This window comes from Heptranchias perlo, chromosome 39 (genome assembly GCF_035084215.1).
Source record: "Heptranchias perlo isolate sHepPer1 chromosome 39, sHepPer1.hap1, whole genome shotgun sequence".
Classification (NCBI taxonomy): Eukaryota; Metazoa; Chordata; class Chondrichthyes; order Hexanchiformes; family Hexanchidae; genus Heptranchias; species Heptranchias perlo.
This window is the reverse complement of record NC_090363.1, coordinates 1,988,135-2,013,108: the sequence shown is the minus strand read 5'-3', so window position 1 is coordinate 2,013,108 and position 24,974 is coordinate 1,988,135. Positions and strand designations below refer to the sequence as shown.

At 46.3% G+C, this 24,974-nt stretch overlaps 1 protein-coding gene across 5 annotated transcripts; it reads left to right on the top strand.

Annotated features, from left to right (window-relative positions):
- The first annotated feature begins 1,605 nt into the window (after positions 1–1,605).
- On the top strand, positions 1,606–24,516 carry LOC137305060 (butyrophilin subfamily 2 member A1-like). 5 transcript variants are annotated; one of them, XM_067973835.1, is made up of 13 exons: positions 1,606–1,764; positions 8,634–8,758; positions 11,084–11,431; positions 11,932–12,213; positions 13,516–13,644; positions 14,306–14,332; positions 14,559–14,585; positions 17,488–17,514; positions 17,666–17,692; positions 18,627–18,653; positions 19,492–19,518; positions 20,882–20,908; positions 22,520–24,516. In XM_067973835.1, exons 2-13 carry the CDS (start codon positions 8,704–8,706, stop codon positions 23,044–23,046), a joined length of 1,530 nt encoding a protein of 509 aa, XP_067829936.1. In that variant the 5' UTR covers positions 1,606–1,764; positions 8,634–8,703; the 3' UTR covers positions 23,047–24,516. The 5 variants fall into 5 exon arrangements, with proteins under 5 accessions (XP_067829936.1, XP_067829939.1, XP_067829937.1 ...); XM_067973838.1 differs by lacking the exon at positions 1,606–1,764 and adding an exon at positions 1,861–2,105; XM_067973836.1 differs by lacking the exon at positions 1,606–1,764 and adding an exon at positions 1,861–2,109.
- The last annotated feature ends 458 nt before the right edge of the window (positions 24,517–24,974 follow it).

Below are 24,974 nucleotides of genomic sequence, written 5' to 3'. Positions count from 1 at the left end.
CCCAAACTAATCCCACTGCCCCACTCTCTCCCCATAGTCCTGTATCAATCCCAAACTAATCCCACTGCCCCACTCTCTCCCCATAGCCCTGTATAAATCCCAAACTAATCCCACTGCCCCACTCTCTCCCCATGGTCCTGTATCAATCCCAAACTAATCCCACTTCCCTGCTCTCTTCCCCCACTCTTGTATCTTCCCCTGCTTGAATTATGTATCCAATCTCCAACCATTCTCTGTAGCAAAGCATTGCACACTCCAACTGCGCAAATACATTTTTCCCATTCTCACTTAGTCACAATTTAAAATGTATATAATAATTATTTATAAATATTCATTCACGGGTTGCAGGCGTCACTAGCAAGGTCGGCATTTATTATCCAACAGAGTGGCTTACTAGTACACTGCAGAAAGCAGTTAAGAGTCAATCACATTGGTGTGTGGGACTGGAGTCACATATAGGCACAGACCGGATAAGGACGGCAGGTTTCCTCCCTAAAGGACATGAGTGAACCAGAAACTTAACTGGACCAACCATATAAATACTGTGGCTACAAGAGCAGGTCAGGGGCTGGGTATTTTGTGGTGAGTGACTCACCTCCTGACTCCCCAAAGCCTTTCCACCATCTACAAGGCACAAGTCAGGAGTGTGATGGAATACTCTCCATTGCCTGGATGAGTGCAGCTCCAACAACACTCAAGAAGCTCGACACCATCCAGGACAATCCACCACCCTAAACATTCACTCCCTTCACCACTGGTGCACAGTGGCTGCAGTGTGTACCATCCACAGGATGCACTGCAGCAACTCGCCAAGGCTTCTTCGACAGCACCTCCCAAACCCGCGACCTCTACCACCTAGAAGGACAAGAGCAGCAGGCACATGGGAACAACACCACCTGCACGTTCCCCTCCAAGTCACACATCATCCCGACTTGGAAATATATCGGCCGTTCCTTCATTGTCGCTGGGTCAAAATCCTGGAACTCCCTTCCTAACAGCACTGTGGGAGAACCTTCACCTCACGGACTGCAGCGGTTCAAGAAGGCGGCTCATCACCACCTTCTCAAGGGCAATTGTAAACAATTTTACAACACCAAGTTATAGTCCAGCAATTTTATTTTAAATTCACAAGCTTTCGGAGGCTTCCTCCTTCACATCGTTCACCTGACGAAGGAGGAAGCCTCCGAAAGCTTGTGAATTTAAAATAAAATTGCTGGACTATAACTTGGTGTTGTAAAATTGTTTACAATTGTCAACCCCAGTCCATCACCGGCATCTCCACATCATGACTTCTCAAGGGCAATTAGGGATGGGCAATAAATGCCGGCCTCGCCAGCGACGCCCACATCCCATGAACGAATTAAAAAAAATTCCCCAGCTTCCTGGTCATTTTTACAGTTCCCAGATTTTTTGAACTGAATTCAAATTCCAAACTGTCCTGGTTCTCTGGATTATTAGTCCCAGGTCTCAGTATTACTGATCGAGTAATGTAAGCAGTATTGCAAAGGGAACGCCCAGTTCTTCAAAATTTTATAATGCTCAAATAGCGTCAGTCGGTGCAGCCAAGCTTTGCTGTCACTCGCTCCCTCTGTCGATGATAAATTATCACAGCAGCTTTTCCCCTTCGTGTGTGTTTCACACCGGCCGGGCGCAGGTCAAATAAAATCCAGCCACTAAAAGAAAACCGTGATCGTAAAATCTCTCAAGCGGTGTTCGGTGGAAGAGAGTTCAGACGAGGCCGTCTGTGGGATAACAGATGTGAAGGTGGGTTTCTTTTCAATTCACATTAGAATTTTTTTTGTTCATATTCAGAGTAAATGCGGAAGGGAGTGAACTTCCTGATCGAGTAAAGTTGAGCCTCGAAAGAGCTGATCGTCCCAGTGTGAACCAGGCACTGGACTCTGGTACCCCGGCACTGGACTCTGGTACCCCGGCACTGGACTCTGGTACCCCGGTACCCAGGCACTGTACCCCGCTCCCTCTCCCGGGCGTTATTTAATGAACGAGAGAGGGTGAAACAGCCGGACTGTGAGTAATGGAAAGTTAAGGTTAAAGTACACCCGGACTGGAAAGAGCCCAGAGCTCCTCCGGGAGCTTTCGCCTTAGTAAGTAAGTCCTACTCTCTTCTGTGTGCTATTTTGTGTTGAAGCAGCTACCAACATGATTTTAAATGATGAAGTTTTAAAATATTATTTCAGAACGATTTTGATACAAGTATAGGAGATAAAATGTGGGGACTTTTCTCCCAACGGCGTCATAGTTTGAAATTTACTTTCGATTTCAGTTGGTCGCGCAGAATGTACAGCACAGAAACAGGCTATTCGGCCCAACTGGTCTCTGCCAGTGTTTATGAAGGCTCGAACAATGACTGACCCTCTGGTCCATCCAGCCTGTCCCACACAATCGTGATACCCTGTGTATCACAATATATACACTCCCCGCCCCACACCGTGATCTCCTGGGAGAGGCAAAAAAAAACACAGGTAAAAACCCCCAGGGGGGAAAAAATCTGGGCAATCCCTCTCCGATCCCTTTGGCAATCGAAACTAGTCCAGAACATCACTCTGGCCCTGATAATTCTACGCTGTACATTACCCACCTGTTGGACGAGGCGATCTCCGCCCCAGCCAGAAACAGGTCCAGCTCTCGCTTGAGGGAATTCAGCGAATCGGCGCCCACCGCACGATCAGACGATCCGACCCCCTGTTCCAGAGGTCCACTGTTCTCTGGGAAAAGAACCACCTCCTGACATCTAACCTTGGTCTGGCCTCGTACAACTTAAAATTGTGACCCCCTGGTCCCTCCCTAACCTATTTAATTGGAATAAACTCTGTCAACTGGTGAGGAGACCAAAACTGGGCACAGTATTCCAAATGAGACCTCGTACAAGGTCTTATACAAGGGCAAGATAGTCTGCCTTGTATCATAGTCAGTTGTCCTGTAAATGCACCCTGACACCTTATTTGCTGTAGTTATTGCTTCACGCCATTGCTCATGACCCTTTAGAGACCAATGCACTCGAATGCCCAGATCTCCCACGCTCTCTCTCTCTCCACATGCTTTTCCCTGAAGGGTGTATGTATGTTGAGCACTTCTCCAAATCAAACATCATTTGTCAGACATAAGCCCAGTCCCCCAACACATCAAGATCTGCCCGAAGCAGCCGAGCGTCGTCTACAGTCCCAACACTCTCACAGTTCTTGGTATCATCTCAAAATTTGCAGATCGCACCCTGAGCACCTACACGCAGATTAGTAATTTTAGAAAAAAATAGTAAGCACCTCTATTAAATCTCCCCTCTGCTCTAAGGAGAACAATCCCAGCTGCGTTAGTCTCACCACTACACTACTGTGGAGCGACACCTCTCTCCCTCTCTCTCCTCCTTTAAGACGCACTTTAAAATCTACCTCTTTGACCAAGTTTTTGGTCACCAGTCCTAATGTCTCCTTCTTTGGCTCGGTGTCAATTTTTGTCTGATTTTACGCTCCCTTGAAGCACCGTGAGACGTTTTACTACATTAAAGGTGCTGTTTAGTTATGTCTCCTATTGCCTGATGTCAATGTCACTTCTGCTATTCAACTACCTCCTGTCCTCCACATAAGCACTTTACAGGGCATCCTATTTGTTTTCCTGTGTGTTTGTATTTCCCTCTCCCTTCCCCTTGTTCTGCTCCTTTTTTTTGAAGTCCTGTTCACCACTAATGATAAAGAGCAGAAACTTGAGTCGTGAGTTCAAATTCCGCCATGGCAGCTGGGTAATTTAAATTCAATTAATTAAAATAAAATCTGGAATTAAAATACTAGTATCAGTAACGGTGGCCATGAAACACCGGATTGTTGTAAAAACCCATCTGATTCACTAATGTCCTTTAGGGAAGGAAACCTGCCGACCTTACCCGGTCTGGCCTATATGTGATTCCAGACCCACAGCAATGTGGTTGATTCTTAATTGCCCTCTGAAATGGCCTAGCAAGCCACTCAGTTGTAAAATCTCGCTTAAAAAGAGGTCACAATAAGAATAAAACCGGACGGACCACCCGGCATCGGACCACTAGGCACCGGACACGACAAAGGCAAAACACCAAGCCCAGTTGACCCTGCAAAGTCTTCCTCACTAACATCTGGGGACTTGTGCCAAAATTGGGAGAGCTGTCCCATAGATAGTCAAGCAACAGCCTGACATAGCCATACTCACAGAATCATACCTTTCAGCCAACGTCCCAGACTCTTCCATCACCATCCTGGGTATGTCCTGTCCCACCGGCAGGACAGACCGACCAGAGGTGGTGGTACAGTGATATACAGTCAGGAGGGAGTAGCCCTGGGAGTCCTCAACATTGACTCTGGACCCCATGAAATCTCATGGCATCAGGTCAAACATGGGCAAGGAAACCTCCTGCTGATTACCACCTACCGTCCTCCCTCAGCTGATGAATCAGTCCTCCTCCATGTTGAACACTACATGGAGGAAGCACTGAGGGTAGCAAGGGCACAGAATATACTCTGGGTGGGGGACTTCAATGTCCATCACTAAGAGTGGCTCGATAGCACCACTACTGACCGAGCTGGCTGAGTCCTGAAGGACATAGCTGCCTGCGGCAGGTGGTGAGCGAACCAACATGAGGGAAAAACTTACTCGACCTCGTCCTCACCAATCTACCTGTCGCAAATGCATCTGTCCATGACAGTATTGGTAGGAGTGACCACCGCACGGTCCTTGTGGAGATGAAGTCCCGTCTTCACACTGAGGACACCATCCAACGTGTTGTGTGGCACTACCACCGTGCTAAATGGGATAGATTCAGAACAGATCTAGCAGCTCAAAACTGGGCATCCATGAGGCGCTGTGGGCCATCAGCAGCAGCAGAATTGTATTCTAGCACAATCTGTAACCTCATGGCCCGGCATATTCCTCACTCTACCATTACCAACAAGCCAGGGGATCAACCCTGGTTCAATGAGGAGTGTAGAAGAGCATGCCAGGAGCAGCACCAGGTGCACCTAAAAATGAGGTGAAGCTACAACTCAGGACTACGTGCATGCTAAACAGCAGAAGCAACATGCTATAGACATAGCTAAGCGATTCCACAACCAACGGATCACAAAGCTCTGCAGTCCTACCACATCCAGTCGTGAATGGTGGTGGACAATTAAACAACTAACGGGAGGAGGAGGCTCTGCAAACATCCCCATCCTCAATGATGGCGGAGTCCAGCACGTGAGTGCAAAAGACAAGGCTGAAGCGTTTGCAACCATCTTCAGCCAGAAGTGCCAAGTGGATGATCCATCTCGGCCTCCTCCCGATATCCCCACCATCACAGAAGCCAGTCTTCGGCCAATTCAATTCACTCCACGTGATATCAAGAAACGGCTGAGTGCACTGGATGCAGCAAAGGCTATGGGCCCCGACAACATCCCAACTGTAGTGCTGAAGACTTGTGCTCCAGAACTAGCTGCACCTCTATCCAAACTGTTCCAGTACAGCTACAACACTGGCATCTACCCGACAATGTGGAAAACTGCCCAGGTATGTCCTGTCCACAAAAAGCAGGACAAATCCAATCCGTCCAATTACCGCCCCATCAGTCTACTCTCAATCATCAGCAAAGTGATGGAAGGTGTCGTTGACAGTGCTATCAAGTGGCACTTATTCACCAATAACCTGCACACCGATGCTCAGTTTGGGTTCTGCCAGGACCATTCGGCTCCAGACCTCATTACAGCCTTGGTCCAAACATGAACAAAAGAGCCGAATTCCACAAGTGAGGTGAGAGTGACTGCCCTTGACATCAAGGCAGCATTTGACCGAGTGTGGCACCAAGGAGCCCTAGTAAAATTGAAGTCAATGGGAATCAGGGGGAAAACTCCAGTGGCTGGAGTCATACCTAGCACAAAGGAAGATGGTAATGGGTGTTGGAGGCCAATCATCTCAGGTCCAGGACATTGCTGCAGGAGTTCCTCAGGGCAGTGTCCTAGGCCCAACCATCTTCAGCTGCTTCAACAATGACCTTCCCTCCATCATAAGGTCGGAAGTGGGGATGTTTGCTGATGATTGCACAGTGTTCAGTTCCATTCACAACCCCTTAGATAATGAAGCAGTCCGAGCCCGCATGCAGCAAGACCTGGACAACTTCCAGGCTTGGGCTGATAAGTGGCAAGTAACATTTGTGCCAGACAAATGCCAGGCAATGACCATCTCCAACGGGAGAGTGTCTAACCACCTCCCCTTTACATTCAACGGCATTACCATTGCCGAATCCCCCACCATCAACATCCTGGGGGTCACCATTGACCAGAAACTTACCTGGACCAGCCATATAAATACTGTGGCTACAAGAGCAGGTCAGAGGCTGGGTATTCTGTGTCGAGTGACTCACCTCCTGACTCCCCAAAGCCTTTCCACCATCTACAAGGCACAAGTCAGGAGTGTGATGGAATTCTCTCCACTTGCCTGGATGAGTGCAGCTCCAACAACACTCAAGAAGCTCGACACCATCCAGGACAAAGCAGCCCGCTTGATTGACACCCCATCCACCACCCTAAACATTCACTCCCTTCACCACGGGCGCACTGTGGCTGCAGTGTGTACCATCCACAGGGTGCACTGCAGCAACTTTCCAAGGCTTCTTCGACAGCACCTCCCAAACCCGCGACCTCTACCACCTAGAAGGACAAGAGCAGCAGGCACATGAGAACAACACCACCTGCACGTTCCCCTCCAAGTCACACACCATCCTGACTTGGAAATATATCGTCGTTCCTTCATCGTCGCTGGGTCAAAATCCTGGAACTCCCTTCCTAACAGCACTGTGGGAGAACCGTCACCACACGGACTGCAGCGGTTCAAGAAGGCGGCTCACCACCACCTTCTCAAGGGGCAATTAGGGATGGGCAATAAATGCCGACCTCGCCAGCGATGCCCACATCCCGTGAATGAATTTTAAAAAAAAGAAGCTGCCTGCCCAGCTGAGTGTTTAATATTTCCAGGCACCTGCAGTATTTTGCTTTACGTTGACTGTGTGTTTTATGTTTGGGGGGTGGGCAGCGAGAGGGCATTTCAGTGATTTAAAAAGTTAAGTTTTTAATTGAAGAAAGTTTCATCAGTGGAGTTGCTGCAAGGGCCGGGCGGAGTCAATGCGCCTGCGCAGTGCGCGCTGCATCCTCCATTTTGCGTGTGGTGACTGGCGGCCGGAGGATTATTACTCGGGGTGGGATTGTTACTCTGGAGAGGGAGGGGATTGTTACTTCGGGGGTGGGGGAGGAAAATTGTTACTTCGAGGATGGGAGGGATTGTTACTCGGGAGGGAGGACGTTCATTGATTTTCATGTGAAGCCTGTGGTGAGGGGAGCCGGGCTCTCAGATGTCGGAGCTGGAGGGAAGAGGCCGCTCCCGGCGGATGGAGTGGGGTCAGGAGCGGGCCCCCGGGGGGTGGGGGTGGAGTCGGGAGCGGGCCCCCCGGGGGGTGGAGTCAGGAGCGGGCCCCCCGGGGGGTGGAGTCAGGAGCGGGCCCCCCGGGGGGTGGGGGTGGAGTCAGGAGCGGGCCCCCGGGGGGGTCAGGAGCGGGCCCCCGGGGGGGTCAGGAGCGGGCCCCCGGGGAGGTGGGGGTGGGGTCAGGAGCGGGCCCCCGGGGGGTGGGGTCAGGAGCGGGCCCCCCGGGGGGTGGGGGTGGAGTCAGGAGCGGGCCCCCGGGGAGGTGGGGGTGGGGTCAGGAGCGGGCCCCCCGGGGGGTGGGGGTGGAGTCAGGAGCGGGCCCCCGGGGGGTGGGGTCAGGAGCGGGCCCCCGGGGGGTGGGGTCAGGAGCGGGCCCCCGGGGGGGTGGGGGTGGAGTCAGGAGCGGGCCCCCGGGGGGGTCAGGAGCGGGCCCCCCGGGGGGTGGGGGTGGAGTCAGGAGCGGGCCCCCGGGGGGGTCAGGAGCGGGCCCCCGGGGGGGTCAGGAGCGGGCCCCCCGGGGGGTGGGGGTGCAGTCAGGAGCGGGCCCCCGGGGGGTGGGGTCAGGAGCGGGCCCCCCGGGGGGTGGGGGTGGAGTCGGGAGCGGGCCCCCCGGGGGGGTGGGGGTGGAGTCGGGAGCGGGCCCCCCGGGGGGGTGGGGGTGGAGTCGGGAGCGGGCCCCCCGGGGGGGTGGGGGTGGAGTCGGGAGCGGGCCCCCCGGGGGGGTGGGGGTGGAGTCGGGAGCGGGCCCCCCGGGGGGGTGGGGGTGGAGTCGGGAGCGGGCCCCCCGGGGGGGTGGGGGTGGAGTCGGGAGCGGGCCCCCCGGGGGGGTGGGGTGGGGTCAGGAGCGGGCCCCCCGGGGGGTGGGGTGGGGTCAGGAGCGGGCCCCCGGGGGGTGGGGTGGGGTCAGGAGCGGGCCCCCGGCACCCCGCCCCGCCCCCGATCTGTTGCTATCAGCCGGTGATCGCTGCTCCTGAACTGAGCATCTGTGTCACTTTAACCAAAAATATTACAACATTTAGAAGTTATGTTAATTTGCTGTAATGTAAGTGGCATTTGCTACTGTAAAAGAACATAGAACAATTTTAATCCTTTCATTTGGTCATTGGTTGATTTAAAATCAATATTTTGAAATAATATTGGTATGTATTGACAGTAGTCTTTTGTGGCCTGAAGTACAACTCAGTCTGAAATATTTATTACAGATTCTAATGAAAGTGCTACCCTGCCAATGGTTTTGATGACTATGAAGTTTAGCTCTGGATCCTTTGAAAGATGAAGTGGAGATATTTTATTCTGATTCTTCTACTGCTGGTATCTTCAACTCTTGGTAAGAAGCAACATATATTCCCAACAGATGGGATGTTTCACTGTCATTTCATGTTTTTAGTGTGAATTGATTTAAATCAGAATAAGCGATGTTTCCTCCCGAGCCACGTAGATCGCCGTTCCTTCGTGATCGCTGAGGCAGTATCCTGAAATTACTTACCTGACACCAATATGTGAGCACATCACCACAAGGACTGCAGGGATGCGTGGAGATGGCCCACCACCACTACCACCTCAGCTAGGGACGGGCAATAAATGTGGCCCTGCCAGTGTCGCCCATATTCCATGAACAAATTTGAGTATCAGATGTTTTTCCACTCTGGCCGAGAAGTGTAGCCTGCCTTTGTTGGTTTATTGTAATGTAAACGCACACACAACACTTAATCATGACCCCTGATCTTTGCAACTCTCTCTTTGAACCACTTTGCCTTGCCAACTGTCTCCCTTCCTTCAAAGGCCTCTTTAAAATCTCTCTTATTGCACCTCTAGACCCTTCTCCCCACCTCCTGTTTATACTATTCCTGTGCTTTCTCCCCACCCAACCCACAACAGTCTTCTGTGTGAGAGGTACTGTACTATAAAAAGGACCCCTGTTATTGTACTCTTAAACTGTGAACACAGTTCTTAACCATAGGTAAAGTAGCAATCTTTGACTTTTGTTAAACCTCAGATTTTGGGTCATTCACAACACGAGATAAATTAGAAATGTCAGCCGAGGTTCAGTGGCAGCATGCTCACTTGAGTGAGAGGTTTAAGCCCTACTCCAGGGATTTGAACAGATAATCTAGGCTGACGTTTCAGTGCAGTACTGAGGGAGTGCTGCACTGACCTTCGGGTGAGACATTAAACTAAGGCACCCATCTGCCCTCTCAGGTGGACGTAAAAGAAGAGTATGGGGAGTTCTCCCGGTGCCCTGGTTAATATTTATCCCTCAACCAACACCACCAAAACACATTTCCTGGTTATTCTTCTTATTGCTGTTTGTGGGACCTTGCTGCGCACAAATTGGCTGCTGTGTTTGCCCACAACAGCAACAACTTCCATCTGTAGAGCACCTTTAACAGAGTAAAACATCCCAAGGCACTTCACAGGAGTGATCAAACAAAATTTGACATGGAGCCACATAAGGAGATATTGGGATGGGTGACCAAAAGCTTGGTCAAAGAGGTAGGTTTTAAGGAGGAGAGAGAGGTGGAGAGGTTTAGGGAGGGAATTCCAGAGCTTAGGGCCTAGGCAGTTGAAAGCACGGCTGCAAGTGGTGGAGCGAAGAAAATCGGGGATGCGCAAGAAGCAAGAATTCGAGGAGCGCAGAGATCTCGGAGGGTTGTAGGGCTGGAGGAGGTTGCAGAGATAAGGAGGGGCGAGGGCCACGGAGGGATTTGAAAACAAGGATGAGAATTTTAAAATCGAGGCGTTCCCGGACCGGGAGCTAATGTAGGTCAGCGAGCACAGGGGGTAATGGGTGAACGGGACTTGGTGCGAGTTAGGATACAGGCAGCAGAGTTTTGGATGAGCTCAAGTTTATGGAGGGTGGAAGATGAGAGACCAGCCAGGAGAGCATTGGAATAGTCCAGTCTAGAGGTGACACAACAACTGTAACTACACTTCAAAATTATCTCAGTGGCTGTAAAGTGCTTTGGGGCATCCTGAGGATGTGAAAGGTGCTACATAAAATGCAAGTTCTTTCTTTCTTAGAAGTGTTAGCTATTTTACCCCATTTATGCCTGGAAATGGCACAATTATTCTTTTTTTGCCTCACTTTACTACTCACGCAGTTTCAAATAGATTTTATACATGCATTTAATTTTTAACTTCAAATGTCTCTTTTCGGCTTCACATATAAATGTTATAAACATATCTTGCGGTCAATTTTTTTTTAAAGCTAAGTATTTGATGGACTTTGAGGCTTGGCTGATTGGTAGCACTCTTGCCTGCGGGTTAGAAGATCATAAATTCAAATCCCGCTCCAGGAGGTGAGCACATAATCTAATCTTAAGTACATGCTGAGGGAGTGCTGCACTGTCACAGGATTTGCCTTTTTTTCGGATGAGCTGCTAACCGATGTTTGGGTGGACATAATGGCACATTTATCCCTCAAACAACACCACCAAAAAAAACCAGATGATCCAGTCTTTGATCTCATCGCTGTTTGTGGAACCTTGCTGCGTGCAAATTGCCTGCCATATTTGCCGACGTTACAACAGTGACTGCTCTTCAAAGGCAATTTATTGGTTGTTGAGCACTTTGGTACAGAGATCTATAAAATGCAAGTTGATTTGTGTGTTCTTTGCGTCCTTTAATAATTTAACATTTTGTTAATTTCTAGGAAAATTCATAGTTACCACTCCAAGCAAGCCAGTAGTGGCCACGGTTGGAGGAGATGTTGTTCTGGATTGTCAATTGATACCAGCAGAGCCTCCCGAGGAGATGGAGGTGCGGTGGTTTCGATCGGACTGGTCGCAGGCAGTACATTTATACAGAAAAGGACAGGATCGACCCGAGTCGCAAGCTAAGGAATATTTTGAAAGGACAGAATTGTTTCAGGGACTTTTTACCAACGGGAACGTCTCCCTCCTGTTGAAGAGAGTAAATGTGAAGGATGATGGGATGTACAAATGTTTCGTCGTCTCCAAAGCTCTGGACGCAGAGGGATTGGTTCAACTGAAAGTTGGGAGTGAGTAAAGTTTCTATTCGAGGGTCCAATTCTCAGTGGTTGTTGCTCCTGTGTTCTGCACTTCAAAACTAAGCTCATTTAATACATTTTGTCGGCGGCTGACTTCAATGGAGGGTAAAATTGGGCATCGCTCGATCCAATTCCGTCGGGTGAGGTTAATATTACCCTCCGATGTTATTTAATGTGTGAAATATTATGGCTTTACACGCAAAGGGTAGTGGAAATTTGGAACTCGCTTCCCCCAAAAGGCTGTGGATGCCCGGGGGTCAATTGAAAATTTCAAGACTTGAGATCGATAGAATTTTGTTAGGTTAAGAGTATCAAGGGATATGGAGCTGAGGTACAGATCAGCAGTGATCTGATTGAATGGCGGGGACGGGCTCGTGGGGGCTGAATGACTTGCTGCTGTTCCCATGCTTGACTGAAGCTTCAGCGAGCATGAGGTTTTCGTTGTTCTCGGGAACCCTTTTTAAACAAACAAAATATGTTTTGAATAATAGATATTGGCCATGAACCTGTGATGAAGATGGTTGGGTATCAAGGCGGTGGAGTAAAGCTTACGTGTGCGTCTGATGAATGGTATCCAGAACCGAGCATAGTATGGCATAGTGCAAATGGAGAGGAGCTGCCGGGAGTGCTTGAAAAACCAATACCGGACTCCAGAGGACTTTTAAAAGTGGAGAGCAGTCTTCAAGTGCAAGAAGGTTCTAAGAACAGATATACGTGCATCATAATGAACAAACTGTTGGGCAAACAGTGGGAAGCCCATCTACAAATATCAGGTCTGTAAATCCCATTTATCGGAATATATAAGCTGCAGAGAAAATGATATTGTACACCTTGCATTTGTTTGTCTGTCCTTGTGTATACTTTGAAATCTCACCAAGTGTTACTGGCAGAAAAGGTGACCCAGACCATGAACAATGACGAAATTAAGACCAGAAACTGTTGGAAATGTACAGCATGTCAGACAGCATCTGAGAGAGAAAGATAGGTTAATCTTTCAGGCGCTGGTCAACCTATAAAGCATTTCAAGTATTTTCTGTTTTTCCGCCCCCCCAGCGTTCACTGACTTTTTATCCCTCGATAACAGTAACTCATCTCATCACACACAAAGGTAATTAAAACAGCACACATGCTAAACTAAGCAAAAGTACAAGCACCATCCAACGATTTCAACACTGCAGTCTAATCTTGGAATTCCAACGTTGGTCATGAATTGCTCTGATTTCCTTCTGGTGGCTTAGGTTTCCTCGTTTGTAATCCAACATATTACCACCAGTGATTTTAATAGTAGAGTTATAGAGATGCTCATTCTGTTTGTTTCTTTATAGTTTTATATGTAAACACACAGTTCATTTTGTAGAATGAAAAGCATTAGTTATGATTTATGAAAAACAAGAACTGAATTGCGGTGCACTTGTAATGATTTTGGGATGAGGATAAATTCTGTGAATAATCGGTATTGTCTATGGGCATATTTGAGCATGTTGGTATCGATTTGTTATAGGAAAAATTGTACTTAATTTGATATGTTTCTTCCACGATGCTCTTATGCCACATTTACATTGCAAAGCTGCTCGTACTGAAGTGATTGTACAATGTGTAACAGCTCTCAGTGCCCTTGGTGTTGCAGGAATTACCGTAGAGGCTAACAATGCAAAGCCTGCCTGTGACCAGAAACAAAAAGTGGACATCGAGTTCATCGATGTCATTGGGAAAAGCCAAGTTTGGAGGAATGGCATTGCTTATATTACAGCACAGATTCCAGACTTTGGCAGCAGCACTGTAATACAAATGCAGTATTAATTCTTCACATCACACCCACCACCAGCACCTCACACTTGTGCGACATTGCTCAAAATGCTGTTTTCAGACACAAGCCAGGGTTTGGAAGGGCGAGGTACATAATTGCTGAGTTTTTTTCCACAGATACAGCAAGAATATTTTACACCCCGATCATTAATTTTACCGTACCCTTTACTGGGGGAAATGCCGCTTAAAGCAAACTGCATGAACATGTCACACTCTACTCCATGCACTTTACTAATGGACCAGGGTTACCTATGAAATCTTCTTTACAGATGAATTCTTCCCCAGTGTCTCGGGCTGGCTTGTGGCTTTCTGGATGATTTTCTTGGTTCTCGTGGGAGCAATTGGTGCAGTTTTATTCTTCTGTCGGAAGAAACGTAACCAAGATATGGTAGTAAAAGGTAAGGAGCAGTTATTCCAACATCAGACAAGCTTGGAATTTGAATGCAGACAGTTTTTTGTAAATTAAGTGCTGCTGAAAGGGAATGGATGAAGAAGAAAGGGAACCCCTCATTTTCTTCATACATGATGGCATTTAAACAGCCAGTTCAGCAAACCCGATCCTACTCTCACCCGCCCCACGCCTGCACACCCATAACTTTCCAGCGGGGGTCAGAGGAATAGTAATTGGCAGCAAGAGCCTGCGCTGTTATTGCCCCCCTTCCCAGTCAAGCTGCAACGAGCCCAGTCCCACACGGACTGCAGCGGTTCAAGAAGGCGGCTCACCACCTTCTCAAGGGCAATTAGGGATGGGCAATAAATTCCGGCCTCGCCAGCGACGCCCACATCCCATGAACGAATTTTTAAAAATTATATCGCTGTCTGAGAGCACGTAACTCACCACTGAGCTGCCACAGATATTCTTAAATTCTTTACTTTATATATTCTTGTGGGTGACATTTGATCTGATTTGTGCTCGTGTCTGGCACGATTAGTGCTCCAAAGCCTACCCCTCAATGAAGTAAGAGCTCTTTACTAAGAAATACCCAGCAGCGGTTTCATATCCTACCTTGTATAAATCGTGATTGTAGCACTACTAAAAATGTGTGTCTTGTCTTTCAGGGCTGAATATGCGACCTACAGTCACTGGTAAGTCACATCTAATATTTATCAACTACAACATTCCATATTTAAAATGATAGAGAGCAGAAACTTTCACTGCGTTTCTCATTCATGGTCAATGGCAAAACCCAGCTTTTAGAACATGTGTCCTCTTGACTACTTTTGATGTTTTGTAAAACTTTTAAGCTTTCACAGGGGTTTTACTGAGCACAGATGTTGGTGAAATAAATCTTTATATGTTCTTTTCTTTTAGAGTATGAAGCATTGAATGCAAAGCTCGGTAAGTGACTACCAACCAAACCACACAAAGCAGTTGTCTAACACATATCTTCACTTTGCATTACTTTCCCGTCATAGTCTTAGAGAATGGGTGAGATATTTATGGGGGTCCCTTAGAATAGTGCTAAAATAGACTTGCAGTTATGGACAGGGGTTATGGCTTTTTTCCATGTAAGCATTTAAACATGAGATAAGCACGTGCTCCATGTTTGACCCATTTGTCAAATTTGTTTTTTGACGTAAAATGAATGAAAACAATGTCGATACTACTAGTTATTGTTGCTAGTTGAAACTTTTACCATGTCACTAGTTAGTTATAATTCTTTGCTCTTGTACTCAGATTTAGAGGACAATTTCACACTGACTCAAAATAAGTAAAAGCTTTGACTCTCCATTTTAAGTCTGTAATCAATGAATACTGTGTTTAGCTACAAAAAACGATCATTGGAAATTAGTTTATTAAAGCATTTAATACAAAAATATGTAAGAGCTGAATTTTACAGTGGGCAATATACATTATAGTCGTGTATAAACAAAGGCAAGGATACCTTAAACATTTCTACATCTTACACCTGAACTTTGCTCTTCACCTTGAACTATTCATATTTCTTCCCTAAAATGTTAAGTAAATACCTTGAAACAATTAATCTCACCCATATGAAATACATTTTCAATGCAACATCATACTGATACATGTATGGCTTGTTTTTAATTTAAGCTATCATGCAGATTGTTATTGGAGTGCGTTACATGACTTCTGATAAGGCACAGACTGGGCATTGAACCTGGGACATTCCTAATCTGAATGGTTTAGTACCACATCATCCTTTTATCCACTGATTCGTCATTTGGGGAAAAAATTGATGGGCTCCAAACACGTTTTCCCTGCATCACTATCACGTCTCTGATTTGCGACTGTGGAATGATTTCTGATGGGTTTTAATGAATGTATGTAATATGTGTATACTTTTCATTGGCAGTAACACTATCACCTGTATTTTAAATGTAATCACTTATTGTAATCATACTGCAAGTGACTAAAAATTACACAAAGACCAAGACCCCATGTATAAAACGTGAGACCCTCCACATACACAAAAAATACAGAACCTCCGTCACCTCCCACTCCCACCTCCACCACCCCCCCCCCCCACCCCGTTCGTGTTCTCCTCCCTCCCTCCCTCCCCTGTTCGTTGTTCTCCCTCCCTCCCTCCCCACCCCCCCCCCCCCCCACCCCACCTTGTTCTTTCATCTTCCGAAGTCTGACAATTTGGAAGCTTCAGCTCTTTCGAGTCTCTGGATCTGGGGGACTGGCAAAAGTAGCTTTTTAATTGGTGGATTTTGACCAATAGGGGAATTAGTTCTTTTGCCCCGGGAACTTTGAAGAGCTTTCCAGCGCTGCTCGAGTTGGGTTTGCAACACAAGCACCAATACAGGAGCTGGCTGGATCGTAGGACTTCACCTGCCACCTCTTGGACACCCCTGTAATATGTGACATTTATTGGCACTAAGTTCATCTTATTCAAGCAGGACGTTAGGATTGGCTTGTGTTGGCAATGGAAATGCTTCAGTGCGGCATCGAGTTACATCAAAATTACAGCACAGAAACAGGCCATTCGGCCCAACTGCTCCAGGCCGGTGTTTATGCTCCACACGAGCCTCCTCCCTCCCTACTTCATCTAACCCTATCAGCATATCCTCTATTCCTTTCTCTCCCATGTGCTTATCGAGCTTCCCCTTAAATGTATCTACACTATTCGCCTCAACTGCTCCTTGTGGTGGCGAGTTCCACATTCTCACCACTCTGGATTTATTAGTGACTATCTTATATTTATGACCTCTAGTTTTGGACTCCCCCACAAGTGGAAACATTTTCTCCACATCCACCCTATCAGATCACCCCTCTTTTCTAGAGAAAAGAGTCCCAGCCTGTTTAGCCTTTCCTGATAAGGATGTCCTCTCAGTTCTGGTATCGTCCTTGTGAATCTTTTTTGCACCCTCTCCAACGCCTCTATATCCTTTCTATAATATGGTGACCAGAACTGTTCACAGTACTCCAAGTGTGGTCTAAACAAGGTTCTATACAAGTTTAACATAACTTCTTTGCTTTTCAATTCTATCCCTCTAGAAATGAACCCTAGTGCTTGATTTGCCTTTTTTATGACCTTATTAAGCTGTATCACTACTTTTAGTGGTTTGTGTATCTATACCCCTACATTCTTTTGCTCCTCTATCCTGTTTAGACTCTTATATTCCAAGCAGTATGTGGCATCCTTATTCTTCCTATGAAAATGCACCACCTCACACCTTATTGAAATTCATTTGCCAATTACATGCCCATTCTGCAAGTTTATTGATGTCCTCTTGCAATTTGACGCATTCTTCCCTTATATTAACTATACCCCCCAATTTGGTGTCGTCCGCAAATTTTGACAATGGAAATGTTTCAGTGTTTTTTTTTTCTTTATTCGTTCATGGGATGTGGGCGTCGCTGGCGAGGCCGGCATTTATTGCCCATCCCTAATTGCCCTTGAGAAGGTGGTGGTGAACCGCTGCAGTCCGTGCAGTAGAGAGTGTTCTGAGGCTGGAGTTCAGATACATTGTTGTTATTAACCTGTTCTGTACTTGACCTGGGAGCACTTGGGTGCAGTATGAAGAGAGCTCTATACTGCATCTGATCTGCTCTATATTGGATCTGAAAGCTGTTTAGTGCTGACTTATTTTTTTTTAAAATAGGATGTGTTTCCATGCCTCTGCATGACCTCTCAACATGATCAACACAATTTATTTAATTTAAACAAACTAACACACCTTTGCGATAAATGCATTTTGTAACGCTGAGTCTGATCCTGAGGCTTTTGCCACTAAAAGCATCGTTAACATTTGTATTTTCTTTCTCGCAGACCGCGAACGAGCATTGGCGGAACAAGGTATGTCATATGCAGTCAGCTGAGTTAGAATTTGTGGTGGTATCGTATGAATGTTAACTTAATATTGCCTGAAAGGATACTTATAAATGTATGACAGAATTTTTAAGTTATGAAAGCAGTTGCCTCAACATCACCATCTGTTTCATTACAGAAAAGAAAAAGCTGTTAGATCGGATGGGTAAGATACTGCATCACGTGCAGAATTGTGCTATTCTTATGATAGTAGCTGACCTCAGCAATGCAGACAAAGAAAAATAGAATTTGTGCTGCTTCATGGGGGTAATTTTAATCTAACTCACCGGGCGGGAATCCTATGGGATTGGGGGATTGTGGGGGGGAACTCCAATTTTACACCCCGCCCAATATCACTTTCCATTGACTTCAGTGGAGAGTAAAAACGGGCAGGATATAAAACCAGCATTGCGGGTTCTGTTAAAATTGACCCCCATGTCTTGGCGTTCCACAGTCTAATTCATTCTTTTTCTACCCTCCTTCCTTCTCTGTAACCCGCCCCCTCCCTCCCTCCTCTTCCCCCTTTTGATTGTAATGAAATTGCACTGTTCAATATTAACAGATGGACCAGTCAAGAGCATTTACACGCTAATAACACACACTACGAAGATTTCTTTGTATGCTTGCCCCGTTTGCAAAGTGTATCATAAGCATTAGATAAATATGATGGTTCAACCTCCTGGTCTTGCTGATCATAAACAGGGCAGCAGAAGAGGCTGTAAATTTTATCTTGGTGCCCTTGGGTTAAGGGGAGTTTACCACTGGATGGTGTGGCGCGCTCCTAGTTGACGTACAGTGACTCTGATTAGAAATGCACGTACGTGGAATCCCAGTGAGGTCAGGATTGGACTCGGGTTTGATGCACCACATGGGCGCATAGCCTGTGACACACACGCGAAGCAAGCCTGCTTGGGAAAGGTGCTGGAGGCCACAAACATCTCTACGGTGGAATCGTACACCAGCCAAGGAGTCAATGCTGGAGGGGCGGCAGAAAATGGGCGATGGGCGGAAAATGTATCGACATCTAGCTTGTGAAAAGTATCAAGTATCTGAAACTGAGCTTTGTGGTGTTAATTTGTAATTTTTATTTCTTTTCTCAGAAAATGAAAAACTAGCTGCTCAATCAGGTACGACATATAACAAGAATCTGCTTTTATTGGATTTCACGTATTTTCAGGTGACAGCATAGCTCAGTAGTAACTCTCTTGCCTCCTGAGTCAGAAGGTCATGGGCTCAAGCCCCACTCCAGAGAAATAATTTAGGCTGACACTCCCAGTGCAGTACTGAGGGAGTGCTGCACTGTCGGGGGGGCAGTACTGAGGGAGCGCTGCACTGTCGGGGGGGCAGTACTGAGGGAGCGCTGCACTGTCGGGGGGGGCAGTACTGAGGGAGCGCTGCACTGTCGGGGGGGCAGTACTGAGGGAGCGCTGCACTGTCGGGGGGGCAGTACTGAGGGAGCGCTGCACTGTCGGGGGGGCAGTACTGAGGGAGCGCTGCACTGTCGGGGGGGCAGTACTGAGGGAGCGCTGCACTGTCAGGGGGGGCAGTACTGAGGGAGTGCTGCACTGTCGGAGGTGCCGTCTTTCAGATGAGATGTTAAATTGAGGCCCCGTCTGCCCTCTTAGGCGGATGTAAAAGATCCCAAAGCACCATTCGAAGAAGAGCAGGGGTGTTCTCCCAATGTCCTGGCCAACTTATCTGCCTCAACGAACAGCATCAAAAATAGATTATCTGATCATTTATCTTATTGCTGTTTGTGGGACCTTGCTGTGTGCAATTTGGTTACAACAGTGACGACACTTCAGATATACTTAATTGGCTGTGAAGTCCTTTGGGGTGTCCTGAGGTTGTGAAAGGTGCTAAATAAATACAAATTCTATTTCTGTTCAGGGAAATATTGTTATTTTGTAGTGCACACAAATTTTCTAACATGAAATTATATCTCAAACATATTCTCTCTTTCAGAATATGACAAACTTCTCCATACAATAGGTAAGCTACTCTGTCAGAAGCACTTGCATCTTAATTTCTTTTGTTTCCTAAAGCCAGTTCTTATTTTCACATCATACAATCTTGTGATATTTATGTGTATAATGTTATAGGAGCGAAGCCAGATTGTCAAATATTACTTGCAGCTCATTGTCATTTTAAATTTATCAGAAGCCTGTGGGAAAAACATTGACTTGTAAATACTTGAAAAGGTCAAGAACATGTGGATTATTTAGTAGACTTCAGGTGAAACTGGGTTAGAGGGCAGGAAATAATTGGACTGCAGCGCACATACATTGTTCAGTCTCCACTTTAAAGTCTCATGTTGTGCCTTTATTATTATATAATTTTATTTGATATTATTACTTCTAGTTAAATAGCAAATCAGGGCTGTTAGTTCTCAAATCATGGTAAGGAATCAGACAGGTTAGGGTAGGTTGTATGGACAAATGACCTTTACCTGCCTAAAACATTGCTGTGTTATATGTTACAAACTTTCTGGCTAAATTGAATTGTGTTCAGGTTCTGGAATTCAAATCCTCTGTTCAAAGTACTAAGTGTATACGTATCTGCTCTGTTTTGTGATTTGGATACATCATGTACATGTATTAATGTATTTCCAAATCAATTCTGCAGAAACTGATAAGACATCACTAGATAAAAGCAGAAACATAGAATTGGAAAGTTTTATTTTTCTGTTTCCACCCCCACCCCGGTTCAGTTTTGTGAGCGCTGACAACAACCGGTTTCTCTCCCAAGTGCCCTTTCTTCAGCTATCAGTCTGGACACAGAACGTCAGAAGGCCGTTCAACCGCAGGGGCCATGGACCGACCCCAATTTGTTCTCCGCCGATACCCACACAAATACTTTTAACTAGGAGTCGCTGGATAGCCGTCAGGAACTGGGATGTTTGATTTCTTTTCCTCTCTAACTGAGGAACATTTTGCCGAAATGTAGCACCCTGGCTGAGATCAGCGTACTCTGTGCAGAACAAAGATTAAACTTGGGACCTTTGAATCTGTATGGCTCGTTACCACAAGGGGCAATGAGCTTTAACCAGCAGGCCGTCGCGGAAGGTCAGAAGTATTTTGAACTTTGCTGGAATGTACTGTTTTTAAAAAAAATGCAATCATTGACTGCTGTGCTGACCTCTGCACTTTTAGACATCTGTTTACACTTTGTAATGTGAGGTTCACTGGGTAGTGTCCCCAATAACGCTTCTTAGAAATTTATGCCACATCCCCAATGTGATTTTTTTTTGGACAGTACGCAGTGCTGTTGTTGTCCTTTCATTAGTTCTGTCCTGTTTACAAAGCCGTTTATGAAATGCACTGGCCGCCATTAATGACGTGTATCTTTCTTTCAGAGTGGGACAAGATGCTTAGATGTGCAGGTAAGAGAAATGATCACCAGGGGATTTAAGGTTCTAGTTCATTCAATGTAGGCACCATTGGTATAAAACTCCTGCAGAAAGATTGGGCATCACAAAAGTGAGTCTGCTTTTGTTTCAAGCGCCCTCCATCTGGAAACACGTCAAGATTCTTGGCACATATTTAATGTGACAAGCACAGCTTGGCGAAATTTGAAGTTTAAAAATAGAGATCTAAAAATAAGCCTTTGTGCCCATTTGCTGGGCACTTCCTAACTTTCTTTTAACTACAGTTTCTTTCAGCCAGTCGCTACCTCAGTGGCCAAGGTATGTAGGGAGCATGCTCACTGTGCAGGATTTTGCTGGGACACGGGGGGGGCGGGGGTCGTGTTTTACCAACTCCGAAAGCTGCCCTTGGTACGATTGCAGCAGTTCACTGAGCCATTTGTTACCTTCATTGCCAAATTCCACAGACCTCGATGCCCTTGTGCACTTTAGCTGGGTGGGTGGTGTCCTCAGCCCTGCAGAGTGAATAGGAAGGAAAGTAACTCTGATAGATTGATTTTCCTAGTTGCTCAATTATCAGAACAGCAACTGGGTGTGAATACTTGGACTGAAATCAGATTTGTAAATTAGGCAAGACTTCCAGTTGGCTTGCATCTCTTTCATTTACCCAAAGCATTCGGCCTGAGTTATTGTACACGGACTTGAAACACATTCACTCTGATCTGTCCATTGTACTACCACTTACTGTGTGACATGAATTGTGGGGATGTGCTGTGACAGAGTTTAGTGCTGTTTGTACTTGTTCATTAGTTTACTTTTAAAGTTCCCTTGAATTGCTCACACGTAGCTCCCGGCGGTTGACTTCAGATTAGAGAGTGGGGGACAGTTTGAATGCCGGTAGGTTATTCAACCAGAAGATGCATCACATCCGAGCTCACCTGCAGTTTTCAGATGAGCTGCGCGGGAGGCCCTGTCGTTGGCGAGTGGCAAGCAGAATTCCTGTCCCTTCGGATTTTGCAGATGTCGTTTGTGTTTTGGGGTTTAACCGGGTTTATCCTTAATTTTGAAGTTCATGTTGCAGAGGGTAATTATCCTTAAAATTCTGAAAGCCTGCCTATCCTAAATCTGACCCCTGCTGAACGTTTGTTATCTTTGTATAGGTTCTGTGGCACAGTGTGGTGTTCACAGTACCGATTCTACCAAGTGATCTGTGAGGTTAACGAAAGGGGAAGTTGAAGTCGAGCGATTTTTCACTAAAGAGTTTGTGCTGACAGTTTGAGATCACTTGATCTATTGAGGCAGAAAGCAAATATGAGGCAGACTTTCCTGTTGCTGTGGCTGAAGCTATCAGATCACCTGGTGCAGAGAGTACAGGGAAATGGGACAAGAGCTGGGTCTACCTGTAAGGAAGCCTAGGTGATCTTTAATGAACAAAATCGGCGTGGGCACCTCCCCACACTGTGTTCTTGTATTTGCTGCATCCAGGCAATGCAATACCCCTAAGCACAGAAATAAAATGTGCCCTTGTATCACTGGTGTTCTGTGAATGTGTCACTCAGTTATGTATGAAGGCAAATGTTGCTTTGTGTAGGAATTACCCATTCAACTGATAAATGCCCTTTGTTGTAGTTGCCATCAAGCTGGACCCCGACACAGCAAATGGAAACCTCGACGTATCTGAGGATCAGACAACTGTGAAAGACGGTGGAGGGTGGAGAAACGTCACTGACAGCCCGAAGAGGTTTGACCGCTATCCGTTTGTCTTTGCCTCAGAGTGCTTTGATACAGGGAAACACTATTGGGAAGTGGATATGGGAATCAGCACTAATTGGGACCTGGGTGTGGCCAAAGAGTCGGTGGAACGGAAGGGAAGGATCACACTCGGTGATGAGAATGGATACTGGGTCATTGGGCGTCACTGGGAAAAGTACGAGGTGAAAAACTCGGCAAAGACTAAGATAGTCCTCAGTAAGACCCTCACTAAGGTCGGAATTTTTCTCAACTATGATGAAGGAAGCGTTTCATTTCACGATGCAGATACGAAACAGCTACTCCATACTTTCCACGTCGAGTTTGCAGGGAACATTTTTCCTTTCTTCTGTCCATGGCGGTGTCAAGATCCATTGCGAATTACCCCCGTTAAAGTGGAGGAGTGACGGATCTTTTTGTTTTCATCCATTTGTATCAGAGACAAAGTGAACAATTTATGAAGTACTGTTGATGTAAAATCAGCCAGTGGCCCACGTTGGTGCAGTCCAGTTATTTCAGTTTGTTATGGATGCAGAAAGTGGGGCTTCGTTCTGGTTCCCTGCCTCTCCACCTGCAGTGACAATGTGCTGATGACCATTTGCATTGGTTGCTGGAGTTCTGCTGGTTTGTTAGGGTGCAACACAACCACTGCACCAACCCTTTTTATCACTGTTTTAGGCAATTAAAGTTGCGCATCTATTCTGCCTTTTCTCTGATGTCCAGTTGTAACTGCCACTGCTGATTGGAACATGTGGATCTAATACTTTTGATAGATCATAGACTGGTTACAGCACAGGAAGCGGCCATTCTGCCCATTGAGCCCGTGCCGGCTCTTTGAAGAAGCAGTCCAGTTAGTTCCATTCACCCGCTCTTTCCTTGTAGACCTACAAATGTTTTCCTTTCAAGTATTTATTCAATTCCTTTCTTGAAAACTTTTTCAACATCCCAGCAGGTGAAGTGCGATTTCATCTTTTAATTGCTTGGCCAATGACATTTGGGACTATGTTTAACACACAAAAACTTCTCTGCTTTCCTATCTCCTTTATTTCTGCCAAGGGCAGGCTGCGGAGGCTCAGTTTCCTTTACCACCGTTTCTGGAATCTTTTGTTGCAAAGTTCTGTCAGCTGTGCCCTCAAACAAGGCGTTCCATTGTAATAATTCCTAATTCTTTCTCTGTCCCAGGGAAAAATAAATTTGCCCTGTCAAGGTGAGAAGTGTTAGTGCTGGGAATGGATCATGTCTCCACTTTGTAAACCAAGTGCCTTTCTCTCTCCAGGTGAAGCATTGAGTGGCCACTTTATTACCCCGCCAATGTGTTTAGACCCAACCGTACTGTTCACAAGTTTATTTTATCATTTACTTTGTAATCAATGAATTTGATATACGTGGCCTGTTAGCAAATCCACCTTTCTCTCTCTTTTAACCGAGCCAAAAATAAAAGTGGTGAAAGAGTGGGAAAACTTTGGGTTTAATCAGTAAAATAGTAGCGGAAGAAACCAGTCGGTAAGTGAACACTTAGAACTGACTTTACAAAGTATCATGTCAAAAGAAGTGGGTGTGTATCATTGGCTGGGTGCTCAGCTTTGCCTCCCCTGTGGAATCCTGCTCCACTGTCTGTTTGGCATAACCTCGGTCACCTGGCCCACAATGTGCCAGTGCTGCCCATCAGTGGGGAGAGGTGAAATGCTCACACTGCCAAATGGAAAGTGGCTGTGAGGGTCCCATCAGGACTGCAGTGTGTGATTGTTGATGGTCTGCATTTTATCAAGTTAAACTCTCATGTAGGAATTCATTCTCCAGAAAGTAATAATGGGGTGTAACCCTAAAATCAAAGGCCTTTTATGCTCTGACTATGCTTTAAAATATGTATTTTTTTTTCAAATAATGATGAAAACAGTGCTCGTTACTTTATCCACACTATCTGTGATTTGTTCATTCGAAAATGCACTTAAAATTATAATATTTTTAAAGAACGTTTTCTTGTGCCTTCTCACTTCTCCAGTAATCTTTGGGCTGATTCACCGTTTTTGTTACTAAACCCATCCCATTACCCACAAGCATGAGTTGGCCCAAACTCACTCAAGAACCATCCTTAAAAAAGAATGATGTGGAAATGCCGGTGATGGACTGGGGTTGACAAATGTAAGGGATCTTACAACACCAGGTTATAGTCCAACAGTTTTATTTGAAAATCACAAGCTTTCGGAGGCTTTCTCCTTCGTCAGGTGAGCGAGTGTGGGATTCCATGGAAGGTTACTGCATTTATAGTCCGAGAACAATACCTGGTGATTACAGATAATCTTTCCAACTGCCCGTTGTCAAGGCAATCAAAGTG

Excerpts from the sequence above, each read along its gene's own strand:
- LOC137305060 (XM_067973835.1), top strand. The coding sequence starts at position 8,704 with ATGAAGTGGAGATATTTTATTCTGATTCTTCTACTGCTGGTATCTTCA. Across the intron at positions 18,654-19,491 it reads AAAACTAGCTGCTCAATCAG|AATATGACAAACTTCTCCAT; the intron begins GTACGACATATA and ends TCTCTCTTTCAG. Across the intron at positions 19,519-20,881 it reads CAAACTTCTCCATACAATAG|AGTGGGACAAGATGCTTAGA; the intron begins GTAAGCTACTCT and ends TCTTTCTTTCAG.